Source organism: Triturus cristatus, chromosome 1_1, assembly GCF_964204655.1.
Source record: "Triturus cristatus chromosome 1_1, aTriCri1.1, whole genome shotgun sequence".
NCBI lineage: Eukaryota > Metazoa > Chordata > Amphibia > Caudata > Salamandridae > Triturus > Triturus cristatus.
The window spans coordinates 239624866-239651847 of record NC_140579.1 but is presented as its reverse complement, the minus strand read 5'-3'; the positions used below and the strand labels follow the sequence as shown (position 1 = coordinate 239651847).

Sequence of the window (26982 nt, the reverse complement as noted above, 5' to 3'; positions counted from 1 at the left end):
CAACAACACATTGTATGCTGGGGTTTGAGTCGATTTTGAAACTGCAATGCAATATGCCGTTGGTTGAAAAGACCAAACCTAGAAGATGGTATCATGGCTGTTAGACCTGGCACCATTGGCGTAGTTTCCCCTGCATTTTTTGCCTTTGCCTCCTGTTATTTTGTTCTGTGTTGGATTTAATTTTGCTGGTCTAGATGCTTTGGGCACTTTGCCACTGCTGTTCTGTGCCAAAGTGCAAGTGCTCCCTTTGTAAATTGTTGTTATGGATTGGTGTTATCATAATTGGCTATTTAATGTACTACTCAGTCCCTAATACAGTGCATTGTGTGTGCTCAGGGCCTGTAAATCAAATGCTGCTAGTGGGCCTGCAGCACCAATTGTTCCTCCCACATAAGCAGCCTGTAAATGTAACTCAGGCCTGAAATTGCAGTGCCTGTGAGCAGTCTAGTACTGCCATGTCGACTTGGCAAGTGCACCCACTTGCCAGGCCTTCCCCTTCCCTTTTCTTACATGTTAGTCACCCCTAAGGTAAGCCCAAGGTGCCCCTGTGGGCAGGGTGCAGTGTAGGTGAAAGGACATTCCCTGGTGTGTGGCATGTGAACTACTGCCAATTTTGTTTTTCGCTATTGCAAGGCTACCTGTTCCCATGGGATAGAATGGTGAGTTTGCTTGTAACATCTTATAAGCATAACTACCCCTGGGAGGGTGATTGTTACATCTTATGTCTGAAAATACAACTTTTAGAAAGTAGGTATTTTCTTGCTTAGCCATCCAGTGTGCCTCTGCTAGGATGTGTATTGACTGTCTGGCTTTGGAATGGCAGGGGCTGGGGAGGTGCAGTGGCTCCAGAGAGTCTGGATGAGTCAGGGCTGGGCTGAATAGACCTGGGCTGCATTTTTACAATGCTGTTTGCACATCCTGCCAGAAAGCTGCACCAGAGAGGACAAAAAATGACTAGTTTTGACTGAGCACAGGTCTTCTCTGCCACCAGAGAGCAAAGGATTTTGTAGTATAAATATTGGGGCCCAGACTCAGACTTTTAGATCACTTCTGGGAATCAAGAGGAACCTTTGCAAAGGAGAAGAGCCGGAGAAGCTGAGGAGGAATACTGCCCCTGTGCTGTTTTGCTGTCTGTGGTTTGCCTGCAGTGGCTACTTGCTACCAAGGAAAGGAGAAAGGACTTTGCTGTTTCCTGTGTCCCCTGTTTGAGGAAGATCTTCAAGGGCTTGATATTGAGCTTGCCTCCTGTACTAAAGTCTCGGGGACACAAAGACTTCACCACCAGCTCCCCTGAACTTCCTTGCGAGGAGTTCTGACCTGCTAAGAGGTGCCTGCGGTTGTTTTGGACCTCTGGAGGCCGTTTGCCGCTGGGAGCTGGGAAAAGTAATGCAACTTTGAGAAGCGCAACGCATCTGCACCGGTTTCCGATGCATCGCTGAAGAAATTATTGCAGCGGCTGCCTGTGGCTCAAGAAATCACTGCACGCTGCATCGAGTGCACCGATCTCCGAAGTGTGGGATCACTGCACCGATTCTGACGCAAGGCCTACTGTGCGGCTGCAAGAACCCACACATTGTCACTGATCGTCGCATTGAGGCGTCAAGTCTGTCGCATCGTTGAGGGACGCAGTAAGAAACTGAAGCATCACCTCCCCATGCAGTAAGAAACCGAAGCATCACCTCCTCTCCGGTAAGGAACCGACTCCTCACCTCCCCTGCACAGCAGTAAGGAACCGACTCATCACCTTTCCTGCAACCCTTTTTGTTTGTGTGCGTGACGCATCCAAGGTACTTCGTGTGAAAAGTGTTGCATTTGCTTTGAACTGAACTATTTCTACCATTTGAAAGTCTTATTTTTTATTAATGTATTGTGGAATTTTGTTGTTTTGGTCTTGTTTGGTTTAGATAAAGATGACTTATTTTTCTAAACTGGTGTGGTGTCCCATTTGTAGTGTTTCACTGTATTACTGTATGTGTTTACAAATGCTTTACACACTGCCTCTGAGATAAGCCTGTGTGCTCGTGCTTTGCACACTGCCTCTGAGATAAGCCTGTCTGCTCGTGCCAAGCTACGAAGGGGGTGAGCAGGGGTTGTTTTAGAAGTGTATCCCCCTTACCCTGACTAGAAGCATGGGTCTCTATTTGGACAAAGGTACCTACCTCGGCAAGCTAAAGACCCCCATTTCTAACAGTGTCATACTGCCAAAGCACAGAGCTATGAAATGGAAAAGAAGAGTTCCTGGCGTTCTGCTTTTTTTCTTGTTGGCAATCGCAGGTTAAACTACCCTGCGGGTGAGAGGGTACACAGGTAGACTTTCAGATGCAAATCCCAGCATCTCGCTGATAATGGGTTAACATTAACACTCCTTAGAAAAGCTGCGAAACGCATCATTTACCACACAAATGTGAAAAGCAGCAGTTAGACCTGTCTTATGAGACACTGAAAGGAAAAAATAATTCCTGCTGCCGCTATATCCGGACACATCCTCAGCTTAGAACTTGGGCGATTTTGATGGTGCTCTCACAACACTACTGTAAAGGGCCTTGCGCTGAACAAGTGCGATACAGGTTGCAGGTGCTGCCCTGCAAGGGCTGCCAGTGACGTAGTATGAAACACAGGAGACAGCACTCGCTTAGTGTTTCAAGTCAGACTGAACTTCTGCTAAAAAATGCAAGACATCCCGGTGGGCCCAGTCAGCCTTTCATCTTCCAAAGGTCGATAAAACGGGGGAGAATGGGTAACAGTAAACATCTGTTATTCAGCGCCAAGATACCCTTGGTTGAAAGTGCGCTTTACAAACTTATGGTGTACTAACATTACGTGTGTGCATTATTTATTAGAAGCATATGACTGCCACATTTAAGCCCCCCCCCCCCCCCCCCCCTATTTTGGGTGGCATAAGCTTGCTAAGACTTGGCCAACTTAAAATCTCTTCTGTCGAGAGTTGAACGGTCTCTTTGTTTTGAAGACTAAAGTACTAGAAAGAATAGAATATGAACAACTGCTGTGTCCTATCGCTGCTTTCCAAAACCACTATTAACACCTTACAATGTAAACTTTTTTTCCCAAAGAATCAGCAGAACTCGCATTTATTTAGACTTTTACCTGATTTGAAGACAGATCACCGTTATGACCGTTGTTATTCAAATTGTAAATATTTGAAACTTATAAAGTTGGTGTAATGTAAATAAAATATAAAAGTTGTGGGGGCTTTCATTTGAGAAATTAATAGAAGTGTCGATGTACTACTTACCATGTACTGTTGCAGCTGTATTCTGCCATCTACATTCTAAAGGGCACTGTGCTCAAATGGTTTTCCTCCTTCCTCTCTGATAGATCCCAAATGATCAAAATAGCTAACAGTCTTTCATCTCCTTTAGCGGTCAGTCAAGGTGTCCCTCAAGGCTCTATACTTGCACCCACACTGTTCAATCTCTATTTAGAACCGTTGGGAAATCTCCTGAGTAAATCCGGGATCCACTATCATCTATATGCAGACGACACTCAAATCTACCTTAAGGTGGCCTCCACTCACGATCTCTCCTTCCTAAGCTCTACTCTCGACTCCATTCAAAACTGGATGTTAACTCATCAACTGATCCTGAATCCCTCCAAAACTGAATTCCTCCTCCTCTCCTCCTCACTTTCTCCTCCCCCAGTGCAATCATGGATAGATCAGATAAATCTACTGAACAATAAACCCATCATTGTCGAGAGCGCAAAATCCCTTGGTGTCATACTCGACAAAAAACTCCATCTACTCTCCCACATCGATTACATTGCAAAGTCTGCTCGATACCAACTGCGCCTTCTTTGGGGGATTCGTCGCTTCTTCCCGGAGCACGACCTTAAAACCCTGGTCCAATCGCTGGTTCTCTCCAGATTGGACTACTGCAATTCTCTTCTTGCTGGCCTCCCCAAAACCCACCTGTCCCCCCTGAAGTCTGTTCTCCATTCAGCAGCTCGTTTCATTTATGGGGCCAGAAGAAGCGACCACATCACACCCATTTTATCCACCCTCCGTTGGCTTCCCATAGAGGCAAGATCTATCTACAAGACTGCCTGTATCACCCACAAAGCTTTGCACTCCTCCTCCCCTCGCTACCAGGCGAATAAACTGAAACTCTCTGGAGGCTCCAGACCATCACGTAATGCAGAAAATGTATTGCTTGAACCTCCCACTTTCAAGAAGGAAAGATCGATGGCCCAATCCTTTTCAGGCAACGCGGTGAGAATCTGGAACTCACTTCCGCCTCAGCTCCGGACCACCACCTCTTCCCAGGCCTTCAAAACTGACCTCAAAGCTCTCCTCCTTCAAAGACACTTCCAAATTTAATTCACGCCCTCTATTTTCTGAAGGAAGTCCTTCCATTATAGGAAATTCTGTTCTCCATGCCTATAGAAGTGCCTTCCCAGTGTGTTTTTGTGTTTTGAGTGTCTGCCATTTAGTGCAGTATTATACCTCTACTTGTACTTTGTACTCTTTTGTAACATGCACACGTCACCTTTCCTTTTGTAACGTAGCGTTTGCTACCTCTTGTATTTTGTTTGCTTTTGATACATGCACAACGGCCACCACTGCCTCATGTAACGTAACTTTTGTTTTAGTGTTTTGAGTGTCTGCCATTTATTGCAATTTTTTACCTCTGTGTACTTTGTATGCTCTTGTAACCTGCACACGTCACTTTTTCCTTTTGTCACGTATTGTTTGCTACCTCTTGTTTTTTGTTTGCGCCTGATACTTGCACAAATGTCACTATTGCCTCATGTAACGTAACGTTTGATTTTTTAACATGCTCACTTGTAATTTTTCTCCTTATGTATCATTACTGCTCTTATTGTGAAGCGCTTCGACACCTTCGGGTAAAGTCCGCGCTATATAAAAACGCATTAAATAAAATAAATAAAAAAATAAACCCAAGCCGCCCTTCGTGAATATGTTATGCTCCGCGGTCTCCTCGAAGTGATGTTGTTTGATTCCAGGACAGGATGAAAGGATCCGGGGAAAGAAAAAGGGGGATTGGTGGGATTGTGTAGAGTAAATACTGAAGAAAGTCCAATAAAGATATAAATGTAAACGGGCATACTCAATAATATGTTGGTGACACAGCCAGGCAGACGAGTAAAATCGCTTTTATCATAATATGCTTGCGGTTCACATCATCCTTAGTCATACTGTCTCTGCCTATGGCTGACAACATCAAGATTAAGACTTTGTAGTAGAAGGTTCCGTACGCGCCCACTAGATGGCGTGCTAATGCACAATATGTGAGTTTAGGAAAACGTCACTGCAGATCTATTGTTGTGTACGGGTAAGATGTACAGTCGTGTTTTGTGATATCAAAACACAGGGTTTGAGACCACAAACCACCTTTTTACATTGTATGAAAGCTTTTTTTCGAATAGGATACCATCTTATATTTGCGACCCTTTCCAAATCACAAGTTGGAGACGACATGAAAGACATTCCAATTCTATTATAGGCACAGCTGTCTGTTACCTAGAAAATCATCAACACAGAAAACCACAGACACTATCCAAGGTAGGGAACTAGAGGCTATGTGGCCTCAAGGGTGAGCTGGCCTCCAGTCACAACTGTTATACACAAAAAAACACCCCAGAAAATGTTCAAAACAATGCTTCACTTTACAGTAGCCTATCTCTGGTCATACACAAAAATGTGACGGAATGTCCTCACACACAGGTATCATTCTTTATCATAGGACTCTCCACGCTCTTCTAAAACCTGGTTTGGTGAACAGCGGGCCTACATCCTGGAGTCAAGGATGCACTTCTAACTATGTATTGACCCATGACATAGAATTAAAAATCAATGTGATCTGCAAAACTGACCTTTATGTGGTTTCCTTAATCGTGACGTTCGGGTGCCGTTATCGTACATAATAATCTCTACTGCTATAGACCATGTTTCATCGACGCTGACTCCATTTCAACTCCACCGCCGAAGGATCTGATTGGAGAATTGTCACGTGGTTGTGAGAGAGCGGTGAGCGGAGCAGCGGGAGTAGCGGTTGCAGTGCGGAGCTGCGGAAACGGGCAAGTGGAACGAACATTGCTGGAGCAGAGACGAGCGGTGTGAGTCAGTGGTGTAGTGTTTGGGGGGGACGCTGGTACCGGGGAGGCCTAGGGGCATGGGGAGATGGTAACATAAAGCAGGACACAACAGCCAGGGTCATTGTGGTGGGCCAAAGACCACGAGCGGTCTCGCGCCTGTTTATTTATACCTTCGGGCGTGCCCGCCCTCCGGGTGCGTGGGTGCGTGACCAGCGTGCTGGAACGGGCCGGGTGGCTCCGTTACCACATCCCTCCAATCTTTCAGATACAGAGATCATTTATCACGGAACAGTTCGGTTCTTGCGCACACCACGCAAAGTCTCTGAGTCTCTTACTTGGGGCCGGGTTTGGCCGAAGTCCATACGGCTGACTCCGTGGAACATCTCCTCGGCCTGTTCCTCCTGCCCCTCGGCCACTGGGCGCCTCGGCCTCTGCAGAGGGCCCGTCTTCTCGATCGCCCGCCCCGGGCAGTGGGGGTGCGCTCCGCGATGGGCTCGCCTGCACTCCTGGTGAGCCGCACCCTTCCAGGGCCTCAAACTCTTCCTCCTCCTGGTCAGTCTCAGGGAAGACGGATGTTATTCGTTTGAACCACGATGCATTTCGCGTTACCGTCCGCGTCCCTCTCCTGGCGGACACCATGGTGCCCTGCACCCCGGTCACTTCCCACACTTCCGGTTCAAACGGGGTACCATATTTCCAATTCGGGTACCGGTCTTTCAGGATGACCCCGTCTCCCACCTGGAGACTCCTCGCCCTGGCTCTTCTCTTCAGACTGGCCTTCTCGTTGGAGGTCCGCCTTCTCCCTTGCGCCGCCTCTTGGTCTAGCGGCCTAGGCTGCCACACATGACTCGCCGGGATATTGTCCCTGGGGGCCTTCTTGAACAGAAGGTGCGCTGGCGCACACCGGGTCGTACAGTGGGGTGTCCGGCGGTAAGCACTTAGGAACTGCGAGAGGCATTGATCCGCGTCTTCTCCTTGCTCGACTCCGATTCTCAGCGCCCGGTTCATCGTGCGCATAAATCGCTCCACCTCACCATTCGCCTGGGGCCACTGCGGGGTGATCTTCCCGTGCCTGACCCCTCGAGCCGCTAGGTAGTCCTGGAACTCTCGCCCTTGGAACGGTGGCCCGTTGTCCGACCGGACTTCCTCAGGTAGGCCCATCATGGCAAATATGCGGTCCAGCGCCGCTCGCACCTGGTTGAATGCCGTGGATGACACCACTTCCACCACCGGGAACTTGGAGTGTGAATCCACCACCACTAAGGTGTGTCGCCCATCCGGGAACGAACCAAAGTCTACACTCAACTTGGACCAGGGTTCCAGACATGGGTCCTCCGTGATCACTGGGTGAGGTGTCGGCTCCCCCCCGGTGATGTTGCACGAGTGGCAGTTGCGGATGGCTTCCTCAACCAACGCGTCCATCCGAGGGAACCACACCTTGCTCCGCAGCCTTGCCTTGGTCTTGGAGACGCCTTGATGCCCTTGATGCGCCAACCTAACCACCTCTCCTTGGAGACTCCTCGGAATGACGAGTGTTGCTCCTCGCAGGACCACGCCATGCGGCCCCTCGCTGAGTTCACTCCGCGCGTTCCACACCTGCTGTCGATACACTCTCTCCTCTTCAGTGAGGGCTTGCACTCCATCCAGGAAGTTCCGCCAGTGGTGGGTCGCCAGCGTGCGCTTCACTTTCACGAGGCAATCGTCCAGCTCCGTGGCCTTGCCGATGTCTTCCAACGTGAGTGCCACCGGGCATGCAGCTTGCGACACCAGGCGGACGAACTCCTCCGTTCCCGCCTCATCCGACTGATCAGGGTGCACCGGCTCCGGGTGTCGGGACAGGAAGTCCGCTGGGTTGCTGGCCCCGGGTCGGAACACGACCTCAAATCGGTACGCTTGTAACTGGACCGCCCATCTCTCGATCCTCGGGGGCCCTAGCCTCGCCGTGCCGGCGAAGAGCGGAACAAGGGGCTTGTGGTCGGTGACCACCCGGAAGTCGTGACCATAAAGGTAGAGATGAAAATGTTGACAGGCCCACTTGATGGCCAGCGCCTCCCGCTCGATCTGCGCGTACCTCATCTCCGTGGCTGTCAGAGCCCTGCTGGCATACGCGGTCGGGACCCATTCTTTCGCCTCCGTCTCCTGCATCAGGACCGCGCCCAGCCCCACGGGGCTCGCGTCCACCACCACCTCTGTCCGCCGGTGGGGTCTGAAGTACGCCATCACCTTGTCGTCGATCAGCGCGTCCTTGACCGCTTGGAACGCCAGATCTTCCTTAGCCGCCCAGGTCCAAGGTTGACCACTCTTCGTGAGAAGCCGGAGCGGCTCCGACAGGGACGCCAGATTGGGAATAAACCTCCCACAGTAGGTTGCCATCCCTAGGAAGCTCCTGACCTCGGTGGCGGATGTGGGCCTCGGGGCAGCGCGGAAAGCCACCGCTTTCTTCGGATCCACTCTCAGGCCTTCCCTCGAGAAGATGTAGCCGAAGAACTCGACCGACTCCTGGTAGAAGGAGCACTTGGCCTCGTGCAGGGTGAGGCCGCTATCCGCTAACCGCTGCAGCGTGTCTCGCAGATGCCGATGGTGTTCTTCCAGAGTTCGTGAGAACACCAGAATGTCGTCACTTAAATTGATGACTCCCTGGAGACCCGAGAGAGTCTCCCTTATGGCATTTTGGAACACTTCGGCCGCTGACGAGATTCCGAAGCTCAACTGCTTATATCTCCGCAGGCCGACGTGGGTGGAGAAGGTGGTTATGTTGCGGCTATCGGGGTGGAGTTCAAGCTGGTGGTACCCCGCGTTGAGATCCAGTTTCGTGAACCACTGCGCGCCGTTGAGGTCGGCCACAATATCGTCCATGGTGGGCGTGAGGTGCCTTTCGCGCTTGACTGCCTTGTTTGGGAGGCGCATGTCCACACACAACCGGATGGCGCCGGGCTGCTTGGGTTTGGGCGCCACGACCAGGGGGGACACCCACGGGGTCGGACCCGATACCTTCTCAATCACCCCCAAGTCTTCCAATTTTTGCAACTCCTCCTCTACCCGTGGTCGCAGGAGGAATGGTATTCTCCGGTGACGCAGCGCCATGGGCCGGACCGTCGGGTCCACGTGTAGTTTGAACTGCTTCCCGCGTAGGCATCCTAGACCTTGAAACAACATCGGAAAGTCCTTCAGTATCTCCCTTGCGTGCAGGTCGTGCACCTGATTCGCGAAGAATACCAGCGCCAGATCTTCGGCGGTGTGGCAGCTCAGCAGGGTGCCCCTCTTGCCTTCCGCCACGTGGAATGTCGTGGCCAGCTTCCTGCCATCGCTGACGACTTCAACGTCAATCACCCCTCGCAGGGACAGTGGCCGGTCACTGTCATACGTGAAGATTTGGGCTTTGGAGGGTCTCAGGGGTGGTCGTGGCGACAACCTCTCATACTGGCAGCTGTCCATGACGTTCACCGACGCCCCCGTGTCGATGAGAGCACTCACCGGGGACCCGGCCACCATGATGTCACACATGGGCGGCGGTCTTCTCTTCGTGCCTTCCCGGCCCACGAACGAAACGAAGAATACTTCCTCTTCTTCCCCCTCTTCATCGAACTCTGGCTTGGAGTTTTCGCGCAGGGCGGCGGATTCCTCCACTGTCAGTTGGTGCACGCGCGCCGCAGCCCCACGCGGGCCGGAAGCACCTCCGCGCCCCCTTCGGCCACCTCTGCAGACCTTTGCAAAATGGTTCGCCCGACCGCACTTCAGACATGTTTCTCCCATTGCGACGCACCGGCCGCCAGGTGGGTGACCTAGGCCGCAGTTGCCACATGTGCTGCCCTGTGGAGCCCTCGCGGCTCCTCGCTGCTGGTTCGGTCGCTTCTGCAGCGCGTCCACTCTCTCTTCCTTGATTGCTGGCGTTTTCGGGGCAGTCGCTGGCCGATTGAGGGCCGCCTCCATCGCATCCGCCCGAGCATTGGATAGCTCGTGAGACCGGCCTAGGACCAGGATGTTATCTAGGGAGATGCCTGGCTCCCGTAGGATGAGACGCCGCAACGGGACCGACCTGCACCCTTGTATGAGCTGAGCCCGAATCTCTGCCCTCTGGTCTGGCAGCTCACAGGACAGCGAGAGTTTCCGCAGGCGTGCATAGAAGACGTCGATGCTTTCTGTTTCTTCTTGTCGCGCCTGGCGAAGCTTAAACCACTCAAAATCGGGGTTGGTTTGGGGGTCAAAATGGCGGTTCAGGGCCCTTATGGCGCCCGCATAGTCGTCGTCGTTCCCCCTGTCCGGTAGAGTTTCGAAGAGGTCGTACAGTTCTTCACCACCGTAGCACATGAGGAGAGACCTCTTGACCGTGTTGTCCTTCTCCCGCACTCCGACAAAGTAGTGCTCCAGCCGTCCGATCCATGAGCGCCACCGCACGGCCGCCGTGGAGGGGTCCGACAATTCGCTGAACGGTGGCAGCGGGGCCACCGCGCTGTGCCCAGGCGCGGCGGCCGCGGGCTGTGCGGCAGCTACCGGCTGAGGCTGCTGCGCCGTGCCACTTCCGCTGGGGGCAGGGGTCGTCATACTCGTCACTCCTCACTGCTCCTCTCCCAGACCGTGGCTGCTTGGCTGGTGTCCAGGCGAGACCACCGTTGCACTTCCTCCCTTGATCGGGCCGATGCAGGCCACCTGCCTGTCGCTGCGCGCAGGCGAGACCTTTTCTTCTGCTGGTGCTGCGCGTGGGCGAGACCTTTTCTTCTGCTGGTGCTGCGCGTGGGCGAGACCTGCTCTTCTTCCTTTGTTTTTTTGTTTTGATGCTTTATTGTTCACTCTCCCCCGCAGGCACCGCTGAGGACGCCCTCTGCCACAAACTGCCTCGGGGCCTTCACCGGCAGAGCCAAAGCCAGCTTTGTCTTTCAGACGCTCATGCAGCTCACGAGGGCCGACTCCCCCCTCCGAACAGAGCTCACCTGCAGAGCGCCCGCCTCGGGATCCACAGCGCGAGGACGCGCTCGGCGAGGTCCGCTTCGTTCCGCCTCCGCGGAGAGCGCCGGGCACCACCAGGCAAGTTCGTAGTGCGCCGGAGGGGCGAGGCGCGGGTAGGCTCCGCCCTCGTCGCCAATGTAGTGTTTGGGGGGGACGCTGGTACCGGGGAGGCCTAGGGGCATGGGGAGATGGTAGCATAAAGCAGGACACAACAGCCAGGGTCACTGTGGTGGGCCAAAGACCACGAGCGGTCTCGCGCCCGTTTATTTATACCTTCGGGCGTGCCCGCCCTCCGGGTGCGTGGGTGCGTGACCAGCGTGCTGGAACGGGCCGGGTGGCTCCGTTACCACATCTGGGTGTCCGGGTGAGTGAGCGAGCGGAGAAATCTGCGGAGCCAGACGCCAACCGCTAGCCGCCCCTCCCTCTCCCTTCGCATCCCGGCCCCGGCTCTATTCCACTCTGCTAAACCTGACCTGTGCTCCCTGTGACTGATTACTAGTGCTTGCCTGGCGCACCTGATCCTGTGCTCCCTGTGCTCCCTTGCTCTCGGTAAACCTGAACTCACACGCTCTTGAGAATCCGTCAGAGTGCAGCAGAGGGTCGACGTTGCAGGAGCAGCAGCGAAAAACCGAGCATAACGCCAGCCGACATTCTCCGCGGTCCGTGGTCCGCCGCCCGTGAACCAAGGCTCCAAGAGCTCCGAGGTACCTCACCCCCTAGACACTTGATACTTGAGGGGCAGGGACAGGTCTGAGGCCCGAGGTGGACCGTGGCGGACCGGGGCCGAGGGCCGTGAGGAGGAGTCCAAACCCACCGTTTCCCCGGCTGATTAGCCGCGAAAGTCTCTTGCAGCGCGATAAAGGATCATATAAAAATCACCCGGCAGCGGCCGGAGTGAAAGCCTACTCTGCTCTGCTTTAGCGGCCGGTGCCGCAAAAAGGCTTCCTTTCCCGAAAAGCGAAGGATTGCCCCTCTGTCAGTAGCAGTGGAGGCGGCGCAGGTGTGGGGAAGCAAGGGCTAGGGCAGTTGACTTCCGGGCTTCCCCTTCCCTCCGCTCTCCCTCCTGTGACCCAGGACACAGGATTCCCCAGCCTGGTTGAGCGCACTGACCTGGGCAGCCTGACCTGGGCGGCCGGGTGATCCTGTGTTGCTCTTTTGCTGTGTTGCTGCTACGTCAATTAATGATCCTGCCCTGCCACAGCTGCCATTACCGCTTTCGCTGCTGCGGTCTTTTCCGGCCTTTCCCTGACGGCTGCTGCCACTAACCCTGTGATTGTCTGCTACCGCCGCATTGCCGTTATTGTACCTCCCCCGTTATTCTACCTTTGCGGCTGGAGGTCTGGGCGGCTTGCGGTGTCTTTGGAACACGGAGCTCGGCTCGGCGCAGGACTTGGGGCAGACAGGCCTGGGAGGTCTGGGAGGTGAGCTGTAGTGGTGATAAAAGTAAAAGTGGTGGTGAAGGGCAACCCCCAAAGTATAAGAGGACGGGGGCAAAAAGAGCAACAAAGATCAACAAAGAGTCAAAGGGTCCTGTTTGGGAGGTGTGAGGACCCCCTAGACGTCATTGGTATAATTTAATCATAACTTAATCATCCCTTATTACGTCATTGAAACTTGCTGAAGTCACATCAAGGTGCTGGTTAACGATGAGATCCGGTCGCCAACGCGGTGCTCTGCCGAAGTTAAAACAGCGTCACAATCTTGATGCATCAACCAAAGTGGGGACACAGTCAAAATCAGATGAAAAAAATGAGAGGGCTACTACATCAAGGGACTGCTTTACTGAATTAGCTGAGCTGAGCGTACCACCTTTATCCCCCGTAGTCCCAGGGAAGATTCAGAAGATTGCCAACATTGACGCTCAACCGTCAATTAAGAGTTACTTTTTCAAGTACCACACTCAAAAGAAAAATAGAACTCAAATTAAGAAGGATAAGGGCAACTCTGGTGTCGATTGCAGATCATCTTCATTTACTTCTCTTGTATCGTCACCGTGTTTAAATAGTGCTCAATTGGGTGAAGATCCTGAGCCCAAATCTGCCTCGTCTCTACCAAGGCCCCGGGATGAGCCGGTGTCCCTGGTTTCGAACCTAACTGTAGGCCATTCATCTCCATTGAAAGATCCTAAAGCTATTTCGGGTCAATTTAAGGCATTGGAAATGAGTAGCCCTAAGGAAAAGCTTCCGAAGTCAATTAAAGACACACAAGACCCAGCGTTTATCCTGTCGAATAATTTACCAGTGTATACTGGAAGGCTGCAAGCACAAGCACAAATTCACCGTGATAATATGGTGGATCAGCTAATTGAGCAGCCTACTGATCTATTTGTGATGGAGAACCAACAAAATTTAGGAACGGAAGAGTCGAACAAAAGATCTACAGAGAGTGGAACTGTTGTATGCTCGGTAATTGAAATCTCTTCGGGTTCAAATCATGATGTGGCCGTAGAGGCTGATAATAATGTGTTTAAGCCACTTAATACGGGTGGCGGAGATGATTTAGTATTCAGCCCGATTGAACATCTTTCCTTAACTGGGGAGGCTCGTCCTATTAATTTGGATAAATCCAGTATAATTTTGGAAAATAGCTTTTGTATCAATAAGTCTGTATTGATTCCAGGTATGGCTAGTAGGAGCAATAAGGTTAAGTTGGATATTAATGAGAAATGTAAGTCTTTTAACTCCGCAGATTTATCTTTTCTAACAAAGTTTCATGGAAATTTTCAGGTAAAATCAGATACCTTGGAAAATAATGCTAGTAATTCTAGTAATTCTGAGTGTGGAGTATGGGATTGTATGCTTAATACTATGGATTCTATAACAAAAGCCCTTAATTTCCACTCTGACAAGTTAGATATTCAGGTAGATATTTTAAATACTTTAGCAACTCACGTTGTAGGAATTGACGCAAAGCTTTTTCAACTAACTAAGCTGATTTCTAAAGTTCAAGCTGATAAAGAAAATCAGTTAATATCCTGCACGTGCGCTCAACTGATCGATAAAATCTCTGATCTGCCATCAATTGTTAGCTCTATGGTCCACGAAGTAAAACTATTATCTGGTAGGGAAGTTGGGACGAGTGATGATATAAGAAATATTGGAACCATAGAAAAAAATCCTCTGGTCATAAAACTTTCTCCCCCGCGGAAGGCTAGTGTTAAAAGTGGGGCCCCCGGACCCGTAGCAGGTACTATTGAGGTACCCTTAGAGGCATTACACTCCCCTAATTTAAAGATAAATCTGGAGTCAAATAATAGTAGCTCAATAGTAACTACGGTCACTGAAGTAACAGGAGTACCTGAAGTATTATCAAAATGGGCGAGGAAAAGATTGAGAAAAACACATAACAAGGCAGCCCGGGATAAAAAAATAGCTAATGGGGTTGCAAACAATAGCGGCCCATTAAACTTGAATTCTGGTCCTGCAGCTCTCTTCCCAATTTTTACACCTTCGACTGCACCTCAAGCCAATAGAAAGGTTAAGCCATGCAGTAAAGCTGGAACCCAGTTACTGTCAATCCGAGAGAACCAGGTAGGGCAAGATAAGCCTATGCAAGATTCACACTCTTATAAGGGTACTGAAAACTTTTTCCAGAATGAGATTATCCCAGTTCAAGAATTAATAGGGTCTAATAATAATATACACACCTATCCAAAAGAAATAGAGTCCGTTTGGTCTAGAGATGAAGGAGTTGTCCCAAAAGGTGAGCAACATATGGCCATTGAAACAATTGTAAACCTTTCCCTTACGCACAGGGACCAGATTAGTCCGAGAATACAGCCCTGTGTACATAACCAGAAGCTACCTCATGGAAAATTAGTAAATCCCCCTCCTTCGCATCCTAACAAGAATAAACAGGTTGAGGGTCCCAGTATTCTGGTTCAATCTAAGCCAGGGCAGCCTGATCGTTTAAATCGACCGGATAATCCCCTGTTGGTGACTGCTGGGAATATGGATCAATCGGATTCAGGGCTTAGGAGTAATACTGATCGATCCGATCCAGGGCTTAGGAGGAATATTGAATCCCCCAAATTGCAGGATAGTTCCCTGTTGGTGACTGCTGGGAATATGGTTAGATCGGATTCAGGGTTTAGGAGTAATACTGATCAATCCGGTCCAGGGCTTAGGAGTAATATTGAATCACCCAAACTACAAGCTGAAAATCGAAAAGTGGTGTTCTGCCCCCTATACTCGACTCGCGGTTCACATGATATTCTGAATAGAGGGAACATTCTGAAATTACTAAAAGCAACTCCTGATCTTAAGGATGTTGCAACCGAAGACCTGGATTCTGTAGAGTTGTTAAGATAGATGGTGGTAATAGGGAGAAAACCATCACGACTTGGCTAAAGGATGATATTGTAAAGAAAATATTAGCGAATTCTAACAACTTTGAAAGTTGGGGGATTAAAGTATGGAGACTACACGGTCTGCAATACCCGACCCCACTAATACCCATAGTGAAGAAGGAGGCTCCAAAACAAACCACTGTTAACCAATTTAGAGTATTGAAAGGCGCTTCAGGTCCATCTTCAGCCCTAAATAGGCTAGGTGGCATTAAAATTAAAAGCGGTCAGCCAGGGTCACGTGTGTGTGAGGAATCAAAAGGGGTTCATGCGGCAGCTGATGACTGGAGTTGGCTTCCGGCTACTCTATCTGAAAAAAATTCAGCAAAGACTGATTGATGTTGGGGTACTTTATTCAATGCACCAACAGCAGTCAGAATTTGTCGGGGCACTTCACTCAATGCACCAATAGCAGTCAGAATTTGCTCTTGGAATACAAATGGTTTTAATACACTTGTAGAAGATGTAAATGTTGTAAGTTTTTTAAATTTGTTTGATATGTTACTTCTGCAAGAAACGTGGAATTTGGCCAGCACGCCGCTGATGGGCTATTACGAATATTTGAATGCAGCGTGCAGGGAAGCTGCATATGGTCGACCAAGTGGGGGACTCTCAATATATGTTTCTTTAAATCTTAATGTTGAACACTATGAAATAGACCTTCAAGTCAAATGGATTAAATGTGTTAAATTAATAGCCAGTCAATCGTTGATCATTTTAAATGTTTATTTAAGTTCGAAAAAGAAGGTGCGATCACTCCAACTTATTGAGTTATGGGAGATGGTGAAAGTGCTATTATGATCATAGGGATGCTCAGATGATCATCTCGGGAGATTTTAATATTCATCTTTTATCGTATAAAAAGCGGGAAACCGACTCCGATCTTTTATCCCAATGGTCTAATTGTGAATTTAATAAATACAATTTAACGATGTTGTATGATAGGGAGCATATTCCAACATTTAATAAAGCCGACTGTCATTCTATAATTGACTATACGATATTGTCAGATAAACTCGCAGAACGAGTTCAAAGTTATGAGGTTGTGCCAAGGATTGAGAGCGACCATAATCCGCAAGTTATTACGATCAATTTACCCTTCGAGTATTTACCAGAGACTAAAATATTAAGAACGGCCTCGGTCGCTTTTAATTTAAAAAGGTTAATATGGAATGAGAAAACAGAGAAAGATATTATTGACTTTCTCTCTCTTCTAATCCTTGATGCGCGGGTCGAATACTCTGACGGAACCTCGATGATTGCCCTTTGGCCCACCTTATGTGAATCCCTATTGAATAAATTCCCCAATAGGGGACGATCTGGGGGTGGAATTTTGAATCCTAGGAACCCAGGTTGGTTTTCTCATCGCTTATTATATCTGAAACGGTCTCTTAACAAATCAATAAGATCAGTGTACAGAAAAGCAAAGGGATCTTCCTACCTTTTAACATCGCTTAAAATCAGAAATTTAAAAAGGGGTTACAAGAATGAAATCTGGAGGGCTAAACAATTGTATTATGAAGAGACATGGGCTAAACTCCATTACGCATGTAAATCTAAGGATCTGAGAATGTTTTGGAGCATAATTAATAATTTAGAAAATGGAAATTTTAGAAATACAAGTGCCAATATTGATGAATTAAGCTGGATACATTTTTTTAATAATAAATTAACTTCCCGAAGCCAACTGATAGAGGAGTTTGAATGTCTTGACTCCAAATGTAAATTGGAGCCAGTTGAAGGGTGCGACCCTCTTGGTGTAAGGGATACACCAGGCTCTACGAATATTAAGTTATGGTCGGTAGACAAAGTTAAAAAAGTTTTACTTAAAATTAGATCAAATGGAGCCCCTGGCCCTAATGGAATGCCGAACGCTATTTTTAAAGTCAAAATTGAGTATTGGCCAGAGTTATTAACGGTCCTCTTCAATGAAATTCGTAAGACAGGCTGTATTCCGGATTCATGGAGGGGAAGTATAATACAACCGATCTACAAAAGTGGGCCCCAGGAGAATCCTGCAAATTATCGTTTAATTACCCTCACAGACGTAGATGCTAAAATATTCGCAAGTTGTCTGTTAGAGGAGTTGGAGTCTTGGGCGGAAAGAGAAGAATTGATTCCAATCTTTCAGACAGGATTTAGGAAGGGAGAATCGACTCTTACTAATTTGATTTTATTGTCTTTACTAGGAGAAAGAGCCATATGTAGGAAACAAAAATTGTACATTTGTTTTATTGACTTAAAAGCCGCGTTTGATTCTGTACCCAGAAATATTCTTTGGAAAAAGCTAATGAATTGGGGTAGATCAGAAACTCTTTTAAAAATGATTAAATTATTGTACTCAAATACCTGGGTGCAGGTCAAAATCGGCAATGGTAGACATACTACCCGCCGCCTTGAGACAAATCTTGGCTTAAAACAAGGATGTGTGCTCGCTCCTTGTCTTTTTAATTTATTTATGTCTGATCTCCCAACCCATTTTAATGATGTAAATTCACATTCCCCTTCTGCAATGGGTAAAGAAATTAAATACTTACAGTATGCTGATGATACTATTTTACTTAGCCAAACTATGATAGGAGTAAAAAGATTAATACATTCTTTTAATATATATGTAACCCAAAATGCGTTAACAATTAATATAAAAAAAACAAAAATGATGTTATTAGGAAAAGGCAAACTTGGGGTAAAGGACTTGAGTATCAATGGTTTGTCTGTGGACTGTGTAAAAACTTATAAATATTTGGGAATTACATTTGATGATCGACTATCATTCAGACAGCACTTCAATAACTTAGATGCTAATGGTTCCTCACTTGCCTTCGCATTTCGAAAATTAAGAGATAAATTAGTATGCCCCAATTATGACCATCTACTTAAAGTCATGAAAGCAAAACTTATTCCCTCGCTGGATTATGGGTCTATTATTTTTAAGGGTAGAGACGTGAAAGTATTGGAGGCCATAGTTGCAAGGACATATAAATCAGTCTTTAGGATTCCTAGGCAGATTTCATGTGCCAATTTAAGACTGGAATTTGGCTTACGGAAACAGCTCTTAGTGCGTAGAGCATCATTTGTAAAAACACTATTGGCATTATCTCGAGCCAAGGAGGGCACGCTGGCCAATATGTGTTGGAGCAAGATTTCGACCAGTGAATTCTCTAGAAGCTGGCAGGATTATTTAGCTGAGTGTCTCCTAAAATTCGAATGTCCCAAATTGGAAGACGAAACAAGGAGTAAAATGGATTATAAAAAAATAATTAATTCAACCGTCGCCTTGCTGTCAGAATTGTTGGATAAATATGAGCTAAGAAAAAAACACTTTTGGTCTATAGCCAATTGCTTCGACAAAATGATGGCCCAACCTTATTTACTTTTTCATCATCAAAAACCCTTAATTAAGAAGAAATGTATGTTACTAAGGTTTGGAATTTATCCAACCAAAGATGGAACCCCAAAATGGGAGTCCAAATGGGCATCAAATATTTGTCGGCTGTGTGGGCAGTATGACGAAACCTTGCTGCATATGGTAACACTATGCCCAAAAATGATGAAGGAACGGAAAATAATTTTAAAACCTATTTTTAAAGAAATGGGACTTAGGACTTGTAGATCGGCATTAATATTTTGCCCAAGTGGTGTCAATGTCTATATTATACACCAATTTGTAAAATTTATACTTACAGTGGAAAATAAATTATGTAAGGTTGACACCCAAAGTATATGTTAAATTTGTTAAGGCTGTGAAATGATGATGTTGCTGTTTTTAAGGTGATGATGAATTATTTTTATGGCACTTTTTTTATTGTTTGCTTTTATAGTACTACTTTTAGATAATGTACTAATTGTTTGTTTTTAGAGTACCACTTTTAGATAAATGTTCCATTTATAATGTTTATTATTTTTATCGATTGGCACACGTGCACTTTATCCCTGAAAACTGCCACGTCCTGTAAACTATTTTAAAATGAAATAATGTGGAATTATCCCGAACTGGAAAAAGTTAATTGATTGTGGTCAACTTTATGCATTGTATCCTGGAATGTTCAACTAGGTAATGTGTTTGGTTTGTATTTATTTCTGGCCTTTCTTGTAATGGTTTTAATTAATCAACAAAATAAATAATAATAATAATAACACTTGGTGTTAAAAACCAAATGTGGGGACAAAGGGAGCTAGTACCCCATTACCATTGAGACTGTCAACATGTTTCTGCCTGTTGGCTCATATGAGTCTGTTGATATTTGTCAGCTGACCCTATGAATTCATCGGTAGGAAAGAGCCGGTCGGAGACAGTTAAACTGAGAGAAACACACCTTGAGGAATGTTTGACTACAGAGGTTCCTGAGCGCTTCCTTCATGGGGCCCAGATGACCCAAATTTAGGGGACCTAGGACTTGAGAGGGTTGGCAAAGGTCAGCACAACACTAATAGTGGCATGCACTGTGGTGTGTGCTACACAAGGATCCCGTCCTGACAAATGCCACGGACTCGTATGAGCCAACAGGCAGAAACATGGTGTCGGTCTTAGTGGTACTAGCCACATTTGGTTTTTAATACCAAGTGGTATCCCACTTAACATATAGGTCAGTTTGACAGATCACATTTTTGTTAAATTCTACTATGTCACGGATCCAAACCTAGTTAGAAGTGCCTTCCTGACACGAGGGTGTAACCCGCTCTTTATCAAGCTGAGTATTTGAAGTGAGTGGGGAATCCTATGATGAAGCGGTACACCTGGTGACATGTGAGGGCATCCCGTCACATTTTTGTGTATGTCCCAAGATAGGCTACTGTAAGATGAAGCATTGTTTTGAACATTTTCTCGGGTGACTTTGTTACCTAGAAAAGGCATCCTGGCACTTAAATGAGATCGCGGACTCAAGTTTATTTCATGGCTACATCTATGGCTGTTGCAAATCAGAGGGACTAGGGCTAGCAAAAAACCAGCGAGGACAATTTCCACCTGAGACAATAGAAAGAGTTTCCTGGAAATGTACCGACCCTGCCCGGTAAGGGCCTTGTGTGCTAGTAAAGGGTCTTAAAGAGGGCCTTTATGGACCGACAGCCAGTGTAAGTCATGCAAGAATGGAGACATATGCACATGTTTTGGCAGTTTGAATAGTTTTCAGCTGATACAAAAGAGCAGCTGTGATGCCGAGATAAAGGGAGTTGCCACAGTCCAATCTAGAAATGAGACTTTGGATGACAGATTTCCATGCAGCCGGTGGCTGCGACTTGGTGAATTTCTGGGGCCATGAACAATTCCTGGTAAATAAGAATTCCCAGGTTCCTGACTGAGGATACCAGACGTAGGGTGACTCCAAGTTACACAAAAGGATGTAACCATAGTTGGTGACCACTATTAAAGGCACACAATATTGATCTATTACCAGCATCGTAACTTCAAATGGAGCTTTTCCCATGGGACAGCTTCCTCTTTAGAAATTGTGACCGCTGGCTTGGGGAAAGCATACAGTAGTCCAGTGGACAACTACGTGCTTCCCAAAATGTTCTCCTAGCAGGAACCCCATTATGTTAAAAACTCACCTGTCTCTTTATAGGAAACAATCTATTTATAAGAAATGTTTTCCTACGAGAAATACAAAGAAAGGGCTAAGATTTGCATTCTCTCCGTTCTTAAGTTCTCGGGGAGTTGCACCGAGTCACAGAATGCCTCCTTCTTTGTTAATAGTCATTATGTAGGAGGTTTCACAACCTTCTATGATTATCATATTGCGATGCTACTAATTAGTACATCGTTCGCATCCCAAAAATGAAGACCATGTGGCAATCTAATTGGCGTGCAAAAGCACCAAATGCATTGAGACCTTCTTTTTCCATACATCTGTCCCTACTTTATTTTTTCTACCCCTTGTGATACAATAATTATTACATTGTTTGGGATGTGGCCACTCCTCCAGGTTCGTCTTGCTTTCAGGTCTGGACCTGCCACCATGATTTAATGTTTGAATGTTTCAAGTAGTCCTTTTTGTGTGTGAAATGTTTCGATTTGCACTTGTTTGTTCGAGTAACGAGTCCCTCTTCTCTTTCCCATTTTTACCAGCTTCTGATTGAAACCAGGCGTTGGTCTAGTGTGAAGGGAGAATAGCAGAGCTGAAAAATTAATCTGCTGGTGGAGTTACAGTGATGGCACTCACAGGGGTTGCCATTCTATTCTGTCTGCATCGCCTCATCACAGCACTGGAAGTGCCTTTGGACCGTAAGTTCTCTCTTCATGTGTATAGCTGCTCATTTTATCTGCATGTATACTGATTATTTCCATGGGCGTCATTTGACAAAGCACTTTTTAGCCACATGTCAACACTATCTACTATTTCCAATTACATAGCTGTGAGGCTGTTCTTAAAGCACTGTGAGGCTGCTTTTTTTTAAAAAAACAATAAATTTCACATCACCTTATTTTTCTGCCGCATCTAGTCATTTACGTGGCGGGGGCAGCGAGGTCCGCTGATGGCTGCTGAGGCAGGAGGGGCTGGGAGGAGGACAGGCGCCATCTTGGTGGGTGTGAGGGTTGGCGGGCTAGTTGTTGGTATTGCGACGTTAAATGCCGGCACTACTGCGGCCGCGCAGACCCCTGACCCCTGACTCCTGAGGCTTGAGCCGGGAGACAGAATCGGGCAGCGTGTTGGCGCTGCGTTTGTATGTATCTTGTTGCCCATAATTTTAAATTTAGTATACCTTGTGAGGCTGTAAAAAGCACAGTGAGGCTGCTTTTTAAAAAAAAAACAATAAATTTCACATCACCTTATTTTTCTGCCGCATCTAGTCATTTACGGGGGGGGGGGGGCAGCGAGGTCCACTGACGGCTGCTGAGGCAGGAGGGGCTGGGAGGAGGACGGGCACCATCTTGGTGGGTGTGAGGGTTGGCGGGCTAGTTGTTGGTATTGCGACGTTAAATGCCGGCACTACTGCGGCCGCGCAGTGGACGCGCGCAGCGGGCGCGCCGAAAGCGCGCCCAAGGCAAGCCCGTCTGCGCCCGTCCGCGCACGACAGTCGCCGGTCGCCAGGCACCCTGCCCGTGTTCCCACCGATTCTATCAGCCATTTGCGTGAAGAACTTTTGGGGCTAGAAGCCAAGTGCTCTGCTTCTCGCTGGGAGCACCAGGTTGTCTCCTTTAAGTGTAAGTCTTGCTCATTTCTGCTGCCAGGGGTGGATAGGGTACCATTCCCCCCAGAGGCTGCGGAGTACAAGTTCCTTAGCTTGAACCGTCGGTCCCTCGTGAAACATCATGCGGAGGTGTTCGACCTGTTAATAGACGAGGCCCCAGATGCCTTATTTTTAACAGAGACTTGGCTTACGCAGGACTCGGTGGCTGTGCCCTGGTTGGCCCTTCCCTAGAGATATGTGCTGAAGACAGTCAATAGAGAGGGGGGGGCGGATTGGTGGCATTGCAATGATCATTAAAGATGCTTATAAGTGTAGTTTTAGTAAAGAGAACATTGCGGAATGTGAAAGTGCAGTGTTCAGAGTTATGTTGAGCCCTAACTTCACTATGTCCAATCTTTTAGTCTATCGGCCTCCGGGCCCCGCAATCAGTTTTAGGGAGGATTTTCTGAGTAAAGTCGCACTATATGCAGGTAGCGCTTCGAATTTTACTATCTTGGGGGATCTTAACCTTCATTTTGAGGTTCATGAGAAAGCGGAGATTTCAAACATGCCTGGAGATTTGGAGGCCTTTCAGTTAGGGCAATGCGTCCTTGAGAGTACGCACGTGGCAGGACACTTATTGGACCCTATATTTTCCTATCTATGCCCTTTACAGGTCTTCCCTCCGGCTCCCCAGGCCTGGACGGATCACTTCCTGGTCTCTTTTGTGCTGCGATTGCAGGGGAAAGCTGTTCCCTCACTTTCTGCCCCTGTGCTGAAACGTCCTTGGCACAAACTAGACCTTTGTCAACTATCTGCTTGTCTGGCCAACCATAGGCCTCTGCTGCCCCCAGACATGGATTCAGCAATTTCTTGTTTCCATGACTGGGTTGTATTGGGTCTGGATACTTGTATCCCGGCCCGTTTGGGGACGCGCGCTCACCTGGTTTTCTTGCTTTATGTTCCTTCTGAGCCAGCCGTGAGGGGAACGGCTCGTCTAAGGGGCATATCGTGTTCCAACATCCCAGCCCTGGACAGTGCTGGAAACCCACGCCGTGAGGGGAACGGCCCGTGAAGAGACTACATTTCCCAGAGGCCCAAGCGCCCGGCGCGTACTGCACACGTCATCTGCAGCGCCCGGGCCCTACTTCAGGCCCTCAGTTCCACCGCAGCGCGGGACGCGCGCTCACCTGGTTTTCTTGCTTTATGTTCCTTCTGAGCCAGCCGTGAGGGGAACGGCTCGTCTAAGGGGCATATCGTGTTCCAACATCCCAGCCCTGGACAGTGCTGGAAACCCACGCCGTGAGGGGAACGGCCCGTGAAGAGACTACATTTCCCAGAGGCCCAAGCGCCCGGCGCGTACTGCACACGTCATCTGCAGCGCCCGGGCCCTACTTCAGGCCCTCAGTTCCACCGCAGCGCGGGACGCGCGTGGGCGAAGCCCGGGCCAAGGGCGGGCCGTTTGTGCCCGTTCGAGACCGGACGAGGCTGGGATGGGACACTCCCCTGTCAACACGTAATAAGGTCAGTGCCTTTACAGACGTTCCCAAACGTGTTTGTGCAAATATATGCTTCACTGGTTCAATCGAGGCAATTAAAAAGTGTGTTGGTTACAATAGCCCCGTGCATGATAATGGCAGGCACAAAATCTATCGTGGGAACGCTTGACCAATTCTTGGTGAGAGTATCCTCGATTCTTGACAAAGAAATAGACCAAACGGAGAAAAGACTATCTTTGGGTTCTGTGATAGAAAAGCGCTCTTCCCTGGGACGCATATCCAACGTGAAATCTCCAGTCCCAGCCGTAAGATCAGGACCTGGCAAAGAGGTTACCTCGGCGTCTTGCGAGATTATCGGAAATAACGATGTTTCTGATGAAGAGCAACCGCGTTGCCAACCCCACTCAGAAGGACAAGATTTGAACTCAAGACCTAGGGAAAGCCAAGATACCAGCCACAAAAGGGCTAGTATCCCTGCTTGTGTTAAAACCCGATCTGCCAAGAACCCAAAAGATAAAATTATAATGCCATCTAATAGGGGAGCTAGCAAGACCCAGAGATCCAAAAGGAAATATGGCGATCCACCAAATGGCGGACAAAAAGCAAAGTCCAGACGAACTATCCCAGATGAGAGCTATACGGAGATCCAAGCTCCCATCGAGAAATCCATCCCTGCTCCTATAGATGTTGCATCAGTACCCTCTACTCGAGCCCTATCCTCACCCTCGCTGCAAGCTTTTGACTGTGATTTCTGGGGGAAATTAGAATCCATCTTCTACAATACATGTCTCCCAATATATGATAGACTAGATGCTATAGAGAATAGATTGACTTGTTTAGAGCTTTCGTATGCATCAGCATTGTCAAAGTATAAAAATGCAAGTTGCGAATCAGAGCCCACGATCGCACTTGATAAATTGTCAACCAGAAGCTCTTCTATAGTGAGTACCATCCCTAAGCCCACACCCATTCCGCCTATTTCTAACGCATTAGCACTAGATCACATATCACGAGGAGTAACAAACGATATAACCCGCAACATGACAGACGCTAGGGGGCCAATACCACAAAAAGCGCACGTAAATAAGGAAACGGAGAGGGAGCTCCCCAAAAAGGCAGTTGGAATACTCCCTAGGCTACATCTCCCCCCAGAATCCACACCCTATGTGGTGATTCTGACAGGGGTTAAGCCCTTGAGTGCCGATAAGCGAGAAGACTATGGTGAATTAAAAAATAAGTGCATCTTCTGGCTGAACCAAAACCGTCCCTTGCCTCGGAATGTCTCAACTGAGATACTTTTTGCCAGAAGAGTGGACTGGGTAGGTCCCATGAATAAATCAATAAAGGGAGATTGTGTCGTAATAAATTTTAGAGACAAGAAAGCAGTCGAACATATTTGTAATTGGCAGAGATTTAATTTTAATTCACCTATCGTCTCATTACCTCTGCCTTTCTTTTACTACGGCCAATCACAATCTATCTTACATATGCCTGGCCTATTAGCTCCAGCCAACAAAGGTAGGACCCACTGCCATTTGAATCTACAGGAAGGGCCGGATAAGCCCTCTAGTTTAGAGGACTGCGATTGACGTCAGCCCCTGGTCAGGGAAGTACAACATAACATAGATCAAGATTTCACCACGAATGCCCATAGCTGTAAACCCATTAACTTGATTACCAATAGCAATGATTATCGTTACGGTAGCAAAATTAATTCACAGAATGCTGAACCATTATTGAACACAAACCAGCTGGGGGGAGTATATGGGAAAGCACCAGGGGGAAAAACGGGATGCCTAATACACTGCACAGATGGCCCAAGCGGTCTGCTCAACATGGGTACATGTTTGGAGGACAGCTTGGACTATCCTGAGAGAGGCGGACAAAGAACCCCACTACAGAATATAGTATCTAACAACGGGGGAAGGAAAGAAAAGAGAACTCTGTCAATCTTGTCGTGGAACATTGCAGGTCTGAGCTCCAAAATCGAAAGCCCAGATTGGATGGCCTTCACGACGGGATATGACATCTGTCTCTTCCAAGAGACATGGGCAATGGACCCTATACACTGCAGTGGCTACCTTAATTTCTATGTACCAGCTAAAAAAAGCAAAAGAGGCCGCCCTTCTGGTGGCCTAACTATATGGGTAAAGCAGGATACGGGGATCCACATAAAAGCAGGTTCCAAGTCTAGCAACGATATAATTTCAATAAGATTGACCCTCCAGTCTGGTCACAATGTGGAACTTTTTAACGTATATGCACGTGGTCTCCCGGGGGGGGAAAAATCTCCTGTTGTACAAGATCTTGAAGATATCTTAGACCTCTTGCCATCCAGTATACTGCCTTTAATAGCAGGTGATTTTAACACTACCTTTGAACCCCTTGGCCATGACATATCTCAACTTACTGTTGAGGATGATACTAGATGGGGAATCCCGTCCCTAGAAATTACTCCCATAAAAAAATGGACAGAGGCTGCAATCCAGCTAAAAGGTCTGTGCTTAGCAAGCCATCTGAGGGCCGCAAATGGCAGAAGTAAATCGGATACACGCGCTAAGAATACCTTTGTTAGCGGCCATAGGGAGAGCCGTATAGATTATTTTCTTATTCACGTACAGCTTTGGGCAAATCTTATTGATATGACCGTTATTGACCGTATTGAGAGTGACCATCAACCTCTTGTGGTGCTGCTTGATCAACCTCCTAAAGGTGGACCTGCAGCACGGCAGCTGAATCCCGTGCAGAATCAATTCTTGGCCAACAATCAGCGTTATCTAAAATGGGATAGGATTATAGAAGACCCAAACTCACTGGTTGCAATAAAGGAAGAAGTAACTAATGTTTTACAATCCCTCGAAACTCTGACAGACATGTGTTCCCACCAGTCTGTCGTAGTAGCCCATAACATATTTTTTGAGGGCTTGAAGAAATATTTTATCAAACCTACTCCTAAAAGACCTCCCAAATATCACATTACCGTGGGTTGGTACAGCGCTGACTGTAAGG

General features: G+C 47.8%; 1 protein-coding gene across 2 annotated transcripts in view; it reads left to right on the top strand.

Annotated features, from left to right (window-relative positions):
• Positions 1 to 26982, top strand: part of NFASC (neurofascin) — a 1241670-nt gene that overhangs the window by 572672 nt on the left and 642016 nt on the right. For both annotated transcript variants that reach the window (XM_085627649.1, XM_085627634.1), the window contains exon 4: positions 21432 to 21587. In XM_085627649.1, the coding sequence (XP_085483775.1) occupies positions 21515 to 21587 (73 nt within the window). In that variant the 5' untranslated portion in view covers positions 21432 to 21514. The remainder of the gene's footprint in view (positions 1 to 21431; positions 21588 to 26982) is intronic.